The sequence below is a fragment of the Mercurialis annua genome, linkage group LG8, assembly GCF_937616625.2.
Source record: "Mercurialis annua linkage group LG8, ddMerAnnu1.2, whole genome shotgun sequence".
Classification (NCBI taxonomy): Eukaryota; Viridiplantae; Streptophyta; class Magnoliopsida; order Malpighiales; family Euphorbiaceae; genus Mercurialis; species Mercurialis annua.
In genome coordinates this window covers 10,417,864-10,432,883 of record NC_065577.1, presented here as the reverse complement: position 1 = coordinate 10,432,883, position 15,020 = coordinate 10,417,864, and the positions used below count along the sequence as shown (strand labels likewise).

The window sequence follows — 15,020 nt, the reverse complement described above, 5'->3', positions numbered from 1 at the left end:
ATATTTCAGGTAATGAACTTCATCTACCTCTATCCAAGGGATTTGTAAGCCTCTTGGCAGGGAGTTTATCTATATGCAAAGACTAAAATTTGTTACCTCCACTTTTAGCTTCACTTCTGAGAGTCATCTCATCATTCTTCTCTTTAGTCTGAATCTTATTCTTTAACTTCTGTTAGTGACCAATGGGAAACCATCCTCCTGAGTATTAGGTTGGGTGCTGAACTGTTGAGTACTAAGCACCTCAGCATTTTTAACTTCAGCTACAGGTTCTTTAATAAGCACCTCAGTATTTTTAACTTCATCCATAGGTTCTTTAACTGGCACCTCTGTATTCTTACCTTCAGCTATAGTCTCCTCATTTATAACTTGAACAACATCTTTATTAGAAGCTTTAGCCATCCAAATTTGTTGTTTCTCACAGTTCCTATGACTAAGCTTATTACATACCTCACATAAAATAGGTTTCCACTCATAATCAACTATCTGAGTATGTTGATATCCCTCATCATCTTCAATAACAACCATATCAGAAAATAAGCCTTTCAACCTCATTTCAATAAGAACTCTGGCATAAGACAATTTAGATCTTTCTCTTGTGCATCTATCAGCAAAAAGCCTAAAGTGCTAGCTATAGCACTCAAGAAATTAAGACTCCAAATTTCCCAAGGTAGCGTAGGTAGCTTCACCCAAACCGGAACTGAAGAAACTTCTGCTAAATCAAACGAAGTGTTCCTTCTCCATTCTTCAAGAATGAGAGGATTTTTATCGAAAGTTATAGGGCCATCTGCCATAGCCTTATGTTTCCCTTCTTCTGAATTGAATATAAAAGCATACAAATTAGATATTATTTGATGAAAATCTAATAAACCAAACTTACCCCATATGTTCCTGATAAAACTTCACAGCTTAAAGAATCTTGGAGACAAACCAAAAACACATCCCAGGATCGCATATTTCCACCTCTCATCTTCCAGAATCATATCCTCCTCTAAAACTTTACCAATACGAACTCCATTGTTTACCACATGAGGAATATACTTCAAAGAGTTTTCCAGATCATTCACTCTAATAGTTTTAACCAAATCAACCCATTTCTTCTCAGCAACTTTAGATCCACCTTCATGCACTTTTTATCCTCAATCGCTTGAACAATATCCTCATTAACAACCTGAATATTGGAAAACAATATTTCTTGCTTCATTCTCAATCAACGTAGATTCCTATACTCTAGTACCATCTTGAACATCTTTCTTAGTGACCTTTGTCAGATTAGAGTTTCTCTTTCCCGTCTTCTTCGCCATAGGAGACGACGTAGGTAGCAGAGCTAAAATGCGCTGAGAGAATTCTGGAGAAAGAAAACCATTTTAATTTATAATCCTTCATTTTACTATATCATTTAACTAAAAAATTTCGAATCAGCTTATAACTAACAGAACTAAAAAGTACGTTGGAATCGATACCGCAAATATTTATATTTATTTGAGCTATGTATTATGCTACAGTGTTTTTTGGCCTAATACCTTAAAAAAAAACTCAACCTTTTAGCTCCGTTTCAATCCTACTCTGACGTTAAAAACTGGTCATTTTTATTTATATAAATGACAAAATCATTCAATTATCTAAATCTAAAGATAAAAGTAAATTCATTTTCATTCAAAAAATACAAATAAGTCCTTTATTTTTAAACACTAACTAAAAACCATAATCATATTAAAACAATTTAAATTCTTAATTATTTTATTAACTAAATCTAAATAATTTTTTTAACACATATAACTATTATATGCTAAATATGAACAACGTTTTTGATTTTTTTTTCAAATGAAAAAGATGTCAATTTAATATTTCAGCGTACAATTGAAACACAAAAATATAAAATAGGGTAAAATTGACCAGTTTTTAACATCAGAGTAGGATCGAAAAGAGGTTAAAAGGTCGATTTTTTTAAGGCATTTAGCCTCTCTCTTTTTTGATGAATTATGCTATAGTTTAAATAGAGTAATCAACTGAGTTTAATTAAATTTTATATTTGTAATTGGATCAAGATTGAGAATATTAAATTTGAGTTGAACCAGCTCAACACCTAGCTACAACTTGTTCAAAATGCGTGCACTAAATAATTTTCTAAAATTTATACAAATCCGGTGAATTGTTAGTTTCTAAAATTAATTATATTCTCACACAGTTCAATAATATCATATCATAATTTATAATCCGAATGTATTGAAGTAAATGACGTAGTTGGAATGGATATAATTAAGATGATATTTATTGATTTTACATTTCGGTAATTAAAGAACCACCAACAATTTGTTATAAATATTTTTGAACTATTTTATTTTGACAAACTGTCTAGAGATAGTTAAACTCTGATTCTGATGTTAAAATTTAAATAATCAATATATTATGTAATTATATAAAAAGAAGTACTTTATATATAAAATAAAAAGTATAATATATAATAAAAAAATTAAATCTAATAAATTCTTTAGTTTTAATTTAATAAATTCTTTATTTTAAGTTTTTATATTTTAAATAATATCAATTTATTTTTTCTTTTAATTTAATTTTTATTAAAATTATTATTTTTGCAGAAATAATAATAAATTTACCTTGAAGATTGATTGTTTTTAGCTTAAATATGAAATGAATGATGAAATTAAATTTTTCCTATTTCAAAGTGTAGATTAATTTTTTATTTTAAATTTGTATGATAAAATGTATTTAAAATTCAATTAATTAATAATATTTAAATTTTAAACATATTTTTTAATTATGCATTTTAAAGATATTTTCATAAATATTCACAGTATTCTTATAAATTATAGCATGAAAAATTAATAAATTCTAGTCCCAACGGTAAAAGGCGTTTTCGTTACAAATATAATTTTGAGTAGGGGTGGGCAAAAAAACCGATCAAACTGTAAAATCGAACCGAAACTGTAAATCGAACCGGAAAGTGTAGTTAACCGGTCTAAGAATTTAGGTTTAGGTTCTGACTTTAAATTTTTATGGTTAATGGTTTATGTTTAGCTTTTGGAGTTTTAAAAAACCGTGGTTAACCAATTAATAAATGATGGAGTCTGCCTTCTGAACCGGTGAGTGAACCTGCAAAACAGGGTAGAAGCTAACCGGACGGTGGTTGTCCGATTAACTCTCCGATGCTAAAGTCAGTCTAGAGCTTTGAGCAGCGTTTTGAGTATATGAATGTAATTGTGATTCTAGGCATACCTCGTGCTCCTTTTATAGTAGTCGAATATACCTAGTAGAGTTGTATTAGGCAGGTGAATCCTACTTTATAGGGATTCGGCAATATCGTAGAGATTCTCCTGATTTGTCGTGATCTACCTTAATCTGATAAGAGTCCTATTTAGGAACGTCTTCCTAAATAGTCTTATCTTCCTAAAGTAGAGCTTATCCTTCCATATGTAGTGTTTGTGTCCGAATAGGACAATATTTCCATACTTAGTCGTTTACCCGAATCCCGGACTCGATGCGCTCTCGGCGGATCACGTGGGATTCGGTCTTTATGTCACCGAATCTAAATAGATTCGGCATTTCCTTCATATCTTCGGATCTTCAGGGGGAGTCCGGTATCACCTGAGAGTGGATCTCCTGTAACTCGGCTCCATTATACTTACAATAGGATTCGGTATCCATCATTAGCCCCCCGCAAGTGAGCTGAAGTAGTTTGGCATTTATGCCTTAGTGGATTTTAGCTCTTTTGGAGCTGAGTTCTTTTATACGGGCGAGTCGTTTTGTATTCCGGGCGAGTCGTTTCATATGTTTGTGGGCGACGTTTCATATTTAGTAAGATTCTTCGTTGCCACGTGTCGTCTATCAGTAGAGGGTTATGACCGGATGAAGGACAAGTGTCTTCGTGCGCTATTAGTTGGTCCTTATTTGTAATTATGGGATCTCGTCTTTTCAGTTTCTTTGGTTCAGGCTATATAATTGTTCATTTTCTTTCATTTTCCTTCTTCTTCAATCTTTGCTTTTTCTGCAACTGCTAAATTTTCGATTTCTTCAAGCTTTCTGTGGGTTTCCTTCTTCTGCTTTCAAGATTCCTCGTTTTCAAGTTGCTCCTTATCTTTCTTTCGATCCTGCGTACTTGCTTGCGAGGTATTTTACCTTTTCACTAATTTAATTTCTTGGTAGTTTGCAGTTTTGATTTTATTCCTCTTGTTCTTCTTGTTCTTCGTCTTTTCCTTTCTTTTGATCTTTTAGGATTTTAATTTCATCATCACTCCGTGTTTCCCCCCCATTTTAAAATTTTTAAAATGTCAGAAGTAACTGAGGGGGCGAAGGGTGCTCGTGACGAGTTAGAATATACCCGGAGTTCCTTGTCAAGAGAGCAGATACTTGGTTATGCCGAGGAATTTAATTTTCCTGAGTCATATGTTATTCTGAGACTGGCAAAATCGTATCGGGCGAATCATAGCACCGATTCGCCTTCCAAGATAGTAGTTTTTCATGAACAGCTTTTAGCGGGTCTTAGGTTTCCCTTAGAGTCTTTAATTGTAGAGGTCTGTCATAATTTGGGTGTTCCTTTGGGTCAACTTCATCCGAACGCGATTCGCCTTCTTTGTTCTTTTATGGAATCGTGTAGGGTTCGGATGCAGGAGCCTTCGCTTGCTCTTTTCCATTATTTTTATGTTTTCTCCCGCCGAAAGGGTGAGGAATTTATTTTTGCGGGTGGTCGACCGAATCGGTCTCTTTTTAGTCTTCCATCTTCTTTGAAGGGTTGGACCCCTAAGTTTTTCTTGGATCAACATTCTTCTTTTTCTTCTTTTTCGCGGAGTTTTACTTCTAGTAAAGTTTCGCTTACTGATGTACCTGACCTGGCTGATGGGGAGAGGGACTTCGCCTTGTCTTTGTTGTCGGATTGTCGTCTTGATAAGCCCAAGTACAGCGTTCTTTTAGAACGAAATTTGAGTCTCCGTGAAATACTTTTGGCGGGTCTTCCTTTAGAAGGTATTTTTCTAATCTTTTGTTGTTATGTTTTGTTTTGTAGGATGTCGACTTCTCTTGAACATTTGCTTGATAATTTTCATGTCGATATGACTGTAGATATGGGCGAGGTGACTAGCGGTGTTCTTAATCCTTCTACGATCGCCGTGCCGAATCCGACGCCTGATTCGGTGAATCCTGATCTTGATCCTGCTTCTGGCGATCAAGTTCCTGCTGCGACTTCCGAGTCGCCTCTGCTTCCTTCGAAGGAATCAGGTCCTTCTCTGAAGGGGTTGCCTACCGCCGGCCAGAAGCGTCCTGCTGAGGACCAGGCTGGAGCTTCTGCCAAGCGTCCCAAGAAGAAGAAATCTTCTGGGGTGTCTATCGAGGAGGCACCTCGGTTTGCAGCTTGGGCGGACGCACAAAATCCGCCTCGTCTTTCAAACGTCGCCATTCTTCATGCTTGCATGGAGAATATTATGATAAAAGAGGACATTGAGTCCATTGATCGCGAACATGGCGATAGTTTGGCTGAGTTCGCCTGTCTCGGCGGTTTTTCGGTATGCTTCTTTCTTTTATTTTATATTATGATTTGCTTCTCCTTTTTTCTTATTTGTTGTTTTCTTTCGCAGGTGGTCCAGTCCATCGCTGTTTTGGAGCGCCGCCGAAGGGATGCGGTGGATCAATTGAAGAAGCTCCAGAGAGATTCCGAATCCTGGCTCTCCGAAAAACAAAAGATGGAGGAGGAGGCTGGCGAGGCGACTGGTCTGATCCAACAGCTGAGGTCCTCCGTATCTGCCAAGACTCGGGAGATTTCCGCTTTAGAGGCTCGGGTTCGAACTTTGTCCGAGGAAGTCGAGTCTCTACAGTCTTCTTCAGGTGCTCTCACTAAGGAGAGGGATGATCTGAAGAAAGAAGAGGGGCGTCTCCGCCGGCGTTTGGGTGACTCTGGGAGCTTTTATTCCCAAGTCATGACTCAATACCGGTTGGCGATCGGGGCAAAGCTGCGGGAGCAGAATCCTGGCGTCGATCTTTCTGGAGTCAATCAGTTGGATCCTGCTTCTTTGGCGAAGGAGGTGAAGGCGAAGCTTGATAAGCAGAAGCAAGATGCTTTGAAGAAGGCTTAATTTTTATTTTCTTCTTTTTGTATTTTTTGTTTTTTTGTATTTTTTGCTTTTGCTTAGTTTTTGCTTTCGCCTTTTTTTTTATTGGATCGTAGGCGGATCCTTTGTAATTTTGCTTCTGTGAATATAATGATCTTTTGACCATTACTTTTCTTTAGTTGTAGAGTTAATCTAAACTCGTTTGTTATTTTGAGAAGTTAATCTAAACTTCTGCTGGTGTGATTTATTTGTAGGTCCGGACGGATCCTTTTATTTATTTGACTCGGACGAGTCTAAATTATTTTTTAACTAAGATTCAAACGAATCTTGTTAAATTGTATGTATTAGGTCTCGAGCGAGCCTATAAAATTTGCTTCTTATCGCCAAGTCGCCTTTTTATTTCAAAAATGGAAATAAGTACATGCCATGAATTAATCTATTGATAATACTTTCTCAGGTGCTCTACATTCCAATATATGGGTACCATGGATCCAGTTATTGTCTTTAGTCTATATGCGCCCTTGCCAGTAGCTTCTTCTATAATATAGGGGCCTTCCCAATTAGCCTGCATTTTCTTCACTCCTGCGTTTCCTCTGCCCACTTCCGCGTTTCGTAAGACCAGATCGCCTCTTTGAAATTCTCTAAAATTCATTCTTTTGTTATGGTATCTTGCTGCTTGCTTCTTGTATGTAGCGGCTCGGGCTGCCGCTTCATCCCTTCTTTCCTCTAGTAGGTCTAGACATAGCCTTGTTCTAGCCTCGTTAGTTTCTTCTTCTAGATAGTTTACTCTGATGCTGGGTATGCCAATTTCTACTGGTATTACTGCTTCAGTACCATAGGCGAGCCAGAAAGGTGTTTCGCCAGTTCCTTTTCTAGGAGTTGTTCTGTATGCCCATAGAACGCTGTACAGTTCTTCTGCCCAGTTCTCCTTATACTGAGAAAGTCTCTTTTTTATTCCTTGTGCTATGGTTCGGTTGGTGACTTCTGTCATTCCGTTTGTCTGAGGGTGCGCCACCGAAGTAAATTTCAAATTGATCATCAGTCCTTTGCAAAATGCCTTGAACCGCTTGCAATTGAATTGTTTGCCGTTGTCTGCTATTATAGTGTGGGGTATGCCGAATCGGCATATTACTTCGTTCTTGAAGAATTCCTCTACTTTGGCTGCAGTGATGGTTGCGACAGGCGCTACCTCTACCCATTTTGTGAAGTGCTCTATTGCGACGATTAGGAATTTCACTTGGTGTTTTCCCGTTTCAAACGGTCCAACTATGTCAATCCCCCATGTGGCGAACGGCCATGGGCTTTCCATTGATCCTTGAGGTACTGCTGGTACACGGCTGATGTTGTCGTGTCTTTGGCATTTATCACATTTCTTGACTAGTGTTTTCGCGTCTTCTTTGATGGTCGGCCAGTAGTATCCTTGGAGTATTGTTTTTCTCGCTATGGTGACTGCTCCTTCGTGTGCTCCGCATATTCCTTCGTGGATTTCTTTTAAGATGGATTCTCCTGTCTGAGGCGAGACGCACCTAGACCATGGATGAGTCAAAGAGGTTCGGTAGAGAACTCCGTTATAAAAAGAGTAGTTGGCAGATTTTCTGATGGTGCGAATGGCTTCGACTTTGTTTGTTGGTAACTCGCCGCGGTCTAGATATTTGATCAATGGAGTCATCCAGGAGTCGGCCTCCTCGATTGCCATGACTTCTGTTTTTCTGGTGCTTGGCGATTCGAGAATTTCCTTTAACTGCATTTTAGCGAATAGATCTCCGAGTTCTGATGCTGATTTGGCGATGGCGTCGGCTTCGGTGTTTTCCTCTCTCGGGATTTGAATGATTTCCCATTGTCCTCCTTGTGCTTCCAGCTGTTGGAGCTGTGTTTTGACTTGACTCAGGTATTCGATCATCCCTGTTTCTTTGGCTTGATATTCTCCCTTGACCTGATTTACCACCAGCTGGGAGTCGCTATAGATCTTTAGGATTTCCGTTCTTATTTCTAATGTGAGGCCGAGGCCTGCGATTAGGGCTTCATACTCAGCTACATTGTTGCTGGCGGCGAATTGGATGTTTACTCCATATTCGATTCTGATTTTTTCGGGTCCTTTGAGGATGGCTCCTGCTCCAGCTCCTTTTTCATTCGACGCTCCGTCTACGTGGAGTTCCCATACCAAGGCTGGTTTGGGTTGGCCAGTCTCGGTTGGAGTTATTTCTGCTACGAAGTCCGCCAAAGCTTGTGCTTTTAGAGTCGGACGAGGTTCGTATCTTATGTCGTGTTCGCTGAGTTGGATGGACCAGTGGACTAATCTTCCGGAAGTTTCTGGTCGTTGGATCGCCTTTCGCAATGGTTGATTTGTTCTTACCACAACGTTGTGACTTTGGAAGTAGTATCTCAGCTTTTTAGCTGTGGTCAATACGGCCAGTGCCATTTTTTCGATCTCGGGGTATCGTGTCTCCGCGCCCTTCAGGACTCGACTAATGTAGTAGATTGGCTTCATCTCGTTATCTTCTTCCCTCACCAGCACTGTCCCGATGGTCTCGTGCGTGGTGCTGATGTATAGGTATAGTGTCTCCCCTTTCAGCGGTCTGCTTAGCAATGGAGGGGTGACGAGGAACTTCTTTATTTCTTCAAAAGCGTTCTCGCAGTCTTCATTCCATTCAAATTTTTGTGTTCCTTTGAGGGCTTTGAAGAAAGGCAAGCATCTTTTTGCTGAGCAAGACATGAATCTACCGAGTGCTGTGATTCGCCCGTTGAGTTTTTGAACTTCATTTATGCTTCTTGGTGCCTTCATGTCCATAATTGCTTTGATCTTCTCGGGGTTCGCCTCTATTCCTCTTTGAGATATCATAAATCCCAGGAATTTCCCGCCTTGTACGCCGAACGTGCATTTGTCAGGGTTCAGCTTCATTCCAAACTTATTCAGTATGTTGAATGTTTCTTCAAGATCTTTTGCATGGGTTTCTTCCTTCTCGCTCTTGATGATTATGTCGTCTACATACACCTGGACTCGTTTTCCTATCTCGTCTTTGAACATGAAATTCATAAGTCTTTGGTATATTGCTCCAGCATTTTTCAAGCCGAAAGGCATTGCCGTGTAGCAGTAAGTTCCTCCCTCCGTGATGAATGAAGTTTTTTCCTGGTCTTGCTCCTTCATCTGAATTTGGTGGTAGCCTTGAGCTGCGTCGGCTAGGCTATACATCGCGTGTCCAGCAGTAGAGTCCACGAGTTGATCGATATCTGGGAGAGGGTAGCTATCTTTAGGACACGCTTTGTTTAGATCGGTGTAATCCACACACATTCTATTTTTTCCGTTGGCTTTCTTTACGATAACTACGTTAGCTACCCATTCGGGGTAGTGGACTTCTCGTATGAATCCTGCTTTCTCCAGTTTTTCTACTTCTTCAGCGATTATTTTATGTTTTTCTTCCGAGAACTTCCTTTTCTTTTGCTTCACTGGGTTCGCCGCTTCTGCTACATTTAGATCATGAGTAATGACTTGGGGGTCTATTCCGACTATTTCTGATGCGTTAGCAGCGAAGGTTTTGACGTTGTTTTTCAGCATGGCCGTGATTTCGCTTTCGATCTTTGGGTTCATGTTTGCGCCGAGATTTACTCTTTTCTCCTTGTCGAGTTGGAGTTTCTTTGTTTCGCCTTCGGGTGCTGTTTCTTTTTCTTCGATGTCGTGATTAAGGATTTCTTCTATTGCTATTGCTTCGCCTGATTCTTTTATTGCTTGTTCGTAGCACTTTTTCGCCTCGGCTCGGTTTCCTTGTATCGTGATAATTCCTTGTTTCGTCGGTATCTTCATGGTTAGTGCCTTTATGCTCGTCACGGCGGCTGAGTCGTGGAGGAAAGGTCTCCCCAGTATCGCGTTGTATGGAGTCTGCCTTCTGAACCGATGAGTGAACCTGCAAAACAGGGTAGAAGCTAACCGGACGGTGGTTGTCCGATTAACTCTCCGATGCTAAAGTCAGTCTAGAGCTTTGAGCAGCGTTTTGAGTATATGAATGTAATTGTGATTCTAGGCATACCTCGTGCTCCTTTTATAGTAGTCGAATATACCTAGTAGAGTTGTATTAGGCAGGTGAATCCTACTTTATAGGGATTCGGCAATATCGTAGAGATTCTCCTGATTTGTCGTGATCTACCTTAATCTGATAAGAGTCCTATTTAGGAACGTCTTCCTAAATAGTCTTATCTTCCTAAAGTAGAGCTTATCCTTCCATATGTAGTGTTTGTGTCCGAATAGGACAATATTTCCATACTTAGTCGTTTACCCGAATCCCGGACTCGATGCGCTCTCGGCGGATCACGTGGGATTCGGTCTTTATGTCACCGAATCTAAAGAGATTCGGCATTTCCTTCATATCTTCGGATCTTCAGGGGGAGTCCGGTATCACCTGAGAGTGGATCTCCTGTAACTCGGCTCCATTATACTTACAATAGGATTCGGTATCCATCAATAAATAATACATATTTTAATAAATTTGATATATATATACACATATACTATTAATGATTCAAATAAAATATATTTTATAATCTATATACAAAAGTATAATTAATAAATATTTTATTTAGGAATATATTTTTATTTTAGGAGAATATATATATAAAAAATATTTTGAAAGAACTTCTTCTTCCTTAATAAAATATTTACCTAATTTAATTAAGAATATATAAAATATATATATCCATAATTAAATAAAATGAAAATGAAAATTTAATTATTAGTCAAATAAATTTATCTATAAATCTTATTTTTTTATACTAATTTTTTAAATGGTGACATAGTTAAAATCCGCGAAACCGAAAAATCAACCGTTTTAATTGATTAACCAGTTTAATGGTTAACCATTTTAAATTTTAGGTTTATATTTTTAATTTTAAAAACCGTATTATTATAAATTGGTTTACAAATTATTTTTATAAAGCGGTTAACCGGTCCATGTCCACCCTTAATTTTGAGCATATGCTGGCTTAAAAGGCGCAAATATAAGGTAAAAATAAATTGATTAAAGTGAAAACAAACCAATTGATACGATACGATCATTACAATGTACAAATTGTTTATATATTTAACTGAATTCATCTTCCACACGTTGTTTTTATATTACTAGTGATTAGTTGACTTATTAATATACTGGTGCAAATGCAATGCACCTAATTCCAAGCTGTCTGCAATGTTTAATGCATGTGTTAACAGCCAACGTCTTAAATGGTAAGGCCGTCATTTAATATTAATGCTACTATATCTTTTAGAATAATACTAGTACTGATGGAGTCTGCCATCTGATCCGATAATTAAACCTGCAAAACACAGCAGATAGTTAACCGGACGGTGGTTATCCAATTAATTCTCCGATATAAAGTGAGTATTAAATTTGGAGCAGCGTTTTAGTGTATTGAGTATAATTGTCTTTTTAGGCAATACCTCTAACTTTTTATGCAGTGGTTAAGAGAATACCCGGGGGAGTTCAAGTAGGAATTTGATTAGTACTTAGTAGCTTTGTATTTAAATAGAAAAGAGATTCATGATTCATAGGAAGTCTTATTCATGAATATCATCCTAAATAAGATTATCTTCATAGATAGGAGATTGTCTCCGAATAGGAATGTAATCCTGTATATTCGGTTTTCTAGATATTATTCCAATACAAGTAGATCTCTGACGACGCGCTTGGACAACACGCTTAGATACGGGCTCTGTTCGTTGTCCGAGTCCTCTGAGAGTCGGTTTTTGTAAAGATTCGGGAGAATCTCTCTCTAGTATCTAAGGTCGGCAAGTCTCATGAACTTGAGTGCCGAGGTCTCTTGGCTTTCGCCTTTAGGAGAGTCTTAGGATTCACCCAGAAGGGCAGATCCTGTACGACTCGGGTCCTTTATATTTATGCTGAAATTCAATTTCTATCATTAGCCCCCCGTAAGTAAGTTAAATCTTAGTCTTTATGCCTTATAAGTTTTAGCTTTGTTTGAGTCCAGTCGTTTACTCTTCCTTTGTTTACTCTTACGGCGAATCGTTTCGCTTGTCAGTTTGAATTTTTAATTCTCTTTATTTGACATGTATTAGTTAAGTGTTTTCAGATTTGTTGCACGGATTTTGTTTACGTGATTGTTGAATCCTTGTCTTGGAATAAGTGGGATAAAATGGATTAATATTGGTATTGGTGTCCACGGTCGTATGGAGTTCTTTTGTGGAGTTCTTTTATGGAGTTCCTTTTAATTCATTTCATCATTTCTTTATTTCCTCAGTTTTTCATTAACTTCATTTTTCTTTGCTCCTTTCTTAATTGTTCTAATTTTTGCAGCGTTGATCTTTACTGCTATGTGTTTATTTTGTTATATAATTTCCAGGTATACTTGCTTTCCTGTAGTTTTTGGTTTATTCCCCTGATCTTTCTGATTTTCCTGGTTTTCTTCGTGTTCTTCATTTTATCATTTTGTTTTGATCTTATTTTCTTCTTGAATTCCTATTTTGGCCTATTTGTTGGAATCTTCGCCTTTAGATGACAGCTAGACGGGCGAAAACTGAGTTTGCCTCTATGGCCCTTTCCGAGTCTAGACTTTCTCAGGAAAAATCCTATATATTTCATATAGCTATGGTTTTCCTTCTGAGTATGGGGTTAGGAAACTTGATTACCGAATGCCAACCTTCGGGTATCCTGGTTCACGCCGGGAGGCAGTTATATTCGAAGAACAGCTTAGTGCTGATCTTTGGTTTCCTTTGGATCCTTTTATCGTTGAACTATGTAGTGATTTAGATATTGTCGTAGGGGAACTTCATCTCGGGACCATCCAAGTTATCACTACCTTAGTAGAAGCGTGTAGGCTTCCGGGGCAATCCCCTTCTTTGAACGTGTTTCATCACTTTGTTTCTCTAATGAAATGCAACGAATGTTTTATTTTTTTCCCTTCATATGAGAGTTAATTCCTAAGGGTTTTTCGGTTAGGTCGGTTAGCACTTATCCTTCTCCCTTGAGTTTGTCCGAGACTATCCTTGCTTTTGATTTTTCTTTTCATAGTATTTTCCAGCGGTCGTTGTTGTCTATTTAAGTAAATAGCCACGTCCAATGTTGATAGCTGCCTTTGGAGGATTCTTCGAGGGGTCTCACTGATCTTTCATATGAATTTGTAGAAGGTATTATTCCTGATTTCATTCTTTCCATTTTTTATTTTTGTAAGATGTCTTCTTCTTCCGATGACCTACTTTCCGGTTTTAAAGTAGATATGGATGTTCCAATGGACGAAGTTGCTCTTATTCTTGCTGGGGCGATTGAGCCCGTAGTGGTAGATATGGATAACGCTGAAGTGGAAGTGCCTGCTCCCCCAGATCTAGCGGATCCTCTAGAGGAGGGGTCACAAATTATGTTCATTGTAAGTTTATACTTTCAATATGAATTTTTATTGTTTGCCTCGCTTTTTCCGCAATCTTTTCCATGTTGTTCTCGAATTGTTCCAGCATCTTTGCCATCATTTGATGGTAGGTTTTAGGGAAGACTCCCGCCAGAGTAGTTTTCACTTTCCACCCAGTAATGCAAAAGTAATGGGGGTTGTTCCTCGGGTTGGTTGGGTTTTATACCCAGGAGTTGAGCTTAAAGGGTTGTTGATTCCTGGTGGGGTTTTCCAAGAGGCATTTTCTGAAGTGTTGCCGGTAAGAATTGAACCGCTTCCCCCGAGCGGAAGCATCAGAGGTGTGGTGATGATGTCAATTGCGTTTGGATCTATAGGCTGCTTATCCTTGGGCTCCACTGATTGCTTGTTTCTCAGATCAATCTGCCGGTAGTCATCCTTGATCAATGAATTTATTTAGTTTGTAGAAAAGATCCTTCAATGAAGTTTTGTTAAGCTTTTCCTACAGACGACGCGGATTGATAGATTGTGTTCTATAATTGTTAGTCGTGACCTACAAAATAAGGTAGATATCTAATCAAACGGTGATTGTCCGATTGGCTCTCCGATGCTCAAGTCAGTTTATGCTTATGCTGGGAAGTAGTGTATTAAATGTAGTTGTGTATAGGCATACCTCAGCTTCTTTTATAGTAGTGAGATCTAACCTAAAAGAGTCTTAGAAGGAAAGTGATTCCTTCAGGAAGTAGAGTTGCAGTAGGAAGCATATCTCTACTTCGTAGCGTAATCTTCCATTAAATCCTATTTAGAAAAGCGTCCTAATTAGGAATGTCTTCTTGTATTAGTCGTTAACCCCGTTTAGGAGACTATCTTTGATACATCCAAAAGATCCTCATCTTTTATATTATCTCCGTGATTATAGCATTGTAGTTGACTTTAGATTCGATCTCTTAGCGAGATTTATGTCTTTAGATTTCGATTTTTGTGTATTGTCGACTCCTTGAGGATACAGTGAATATCTGATCGGGCGATTCCACATGAGCATGGCAGACAAATCTCTTAGGATTTGGCCGTGCTGATACGTATCACTAATTACTTTGAGGTGAGTCCTAGGGTAGGCTTCATTGGACGAACCCTCAAATGACTCGTCTCACTATTATGGTCTTGATAAAACATGTTTCCATCAATTCATATGATTTTTAGTGTAAATACACCAACACTTGATGTATTTATGATACATTGTTTTCCTAATAAAACCATAAAGCACTTCGTTGTGTATAAAATCAGTAGCATCAAAATAAATTGGAATATAAGATAGTATCTTGTCTCTTAATGATAAGTTTATATGACTAGTATAACAATTAAGCATATTATCATAAGATCTAAAATATTATGTGTACAAAAAATCTTATGAATCAAAAAAATGATAGAGTAAAAAAACAGGCTTGTGATAACAACACCGGAAAAAAGGCGATGACAATGAAGTTTTCTTAAACAAAACACGACCAAATGAAAGACTGCGACGATGTAGTTTTATTTTTCTTCTTTGATGCGATCGACACTAATTTTTTTGTACTCGTATATAATACCCCAGTGATTAAGTCATGCCACGTGTCGGGAATTCCGATG

At 38.0% G+C, this 15,020-nt stretch overlaps 2 protein-coding genes across 2 annotated transcripts; both read left to right on the top strand.

The window, feature by feature from the left end:
• Window positions 1-2,246: 2,246 nt before the first annotated feature.
• Window positions 2,247-6,077, top strand: LOC126661597 (uncharacterized). Its single transcript, XM_056104120.1, has 3 exons — window positions 2,247-2,287; window positions 4,814-5,510; window positions 5,583-6,077. The coding sequence occupies exons 1-3, from the start codon at window positions 2,247-2,249 to the stop codon at window positions 6,075-6,077; spliced, it is 1,233 nt and encodes a 410-aa protein (XP_055960095.1).
• A 6,162-nt stretch (window positions 6,078-12,239) lies between these two features.
• Window positions 12,240-14,669, top strand: LOC126661011 (uncharacterized). Its single transcript, XM_050354761.2, has 3 exons — window positions 12,240-13,182; window positions 13,270-13,418; window positions 13,504-14,669. The coding sequence occupies exons 2-3, from the start codon at window positions 13,272-13,274 to the stop codon at window positions 13,825-13,827; spliced, it is 471 nt and encodes a 156-aa protein (XP_050210718.1). The 5' UTR covers window positions 12,240-13,182; window positions 13,270-13,271; the 3' UTR covers window positions 13,828-14,669.
• Window positions 14,670-15,020: the final 351 nt, after the last annotated feature.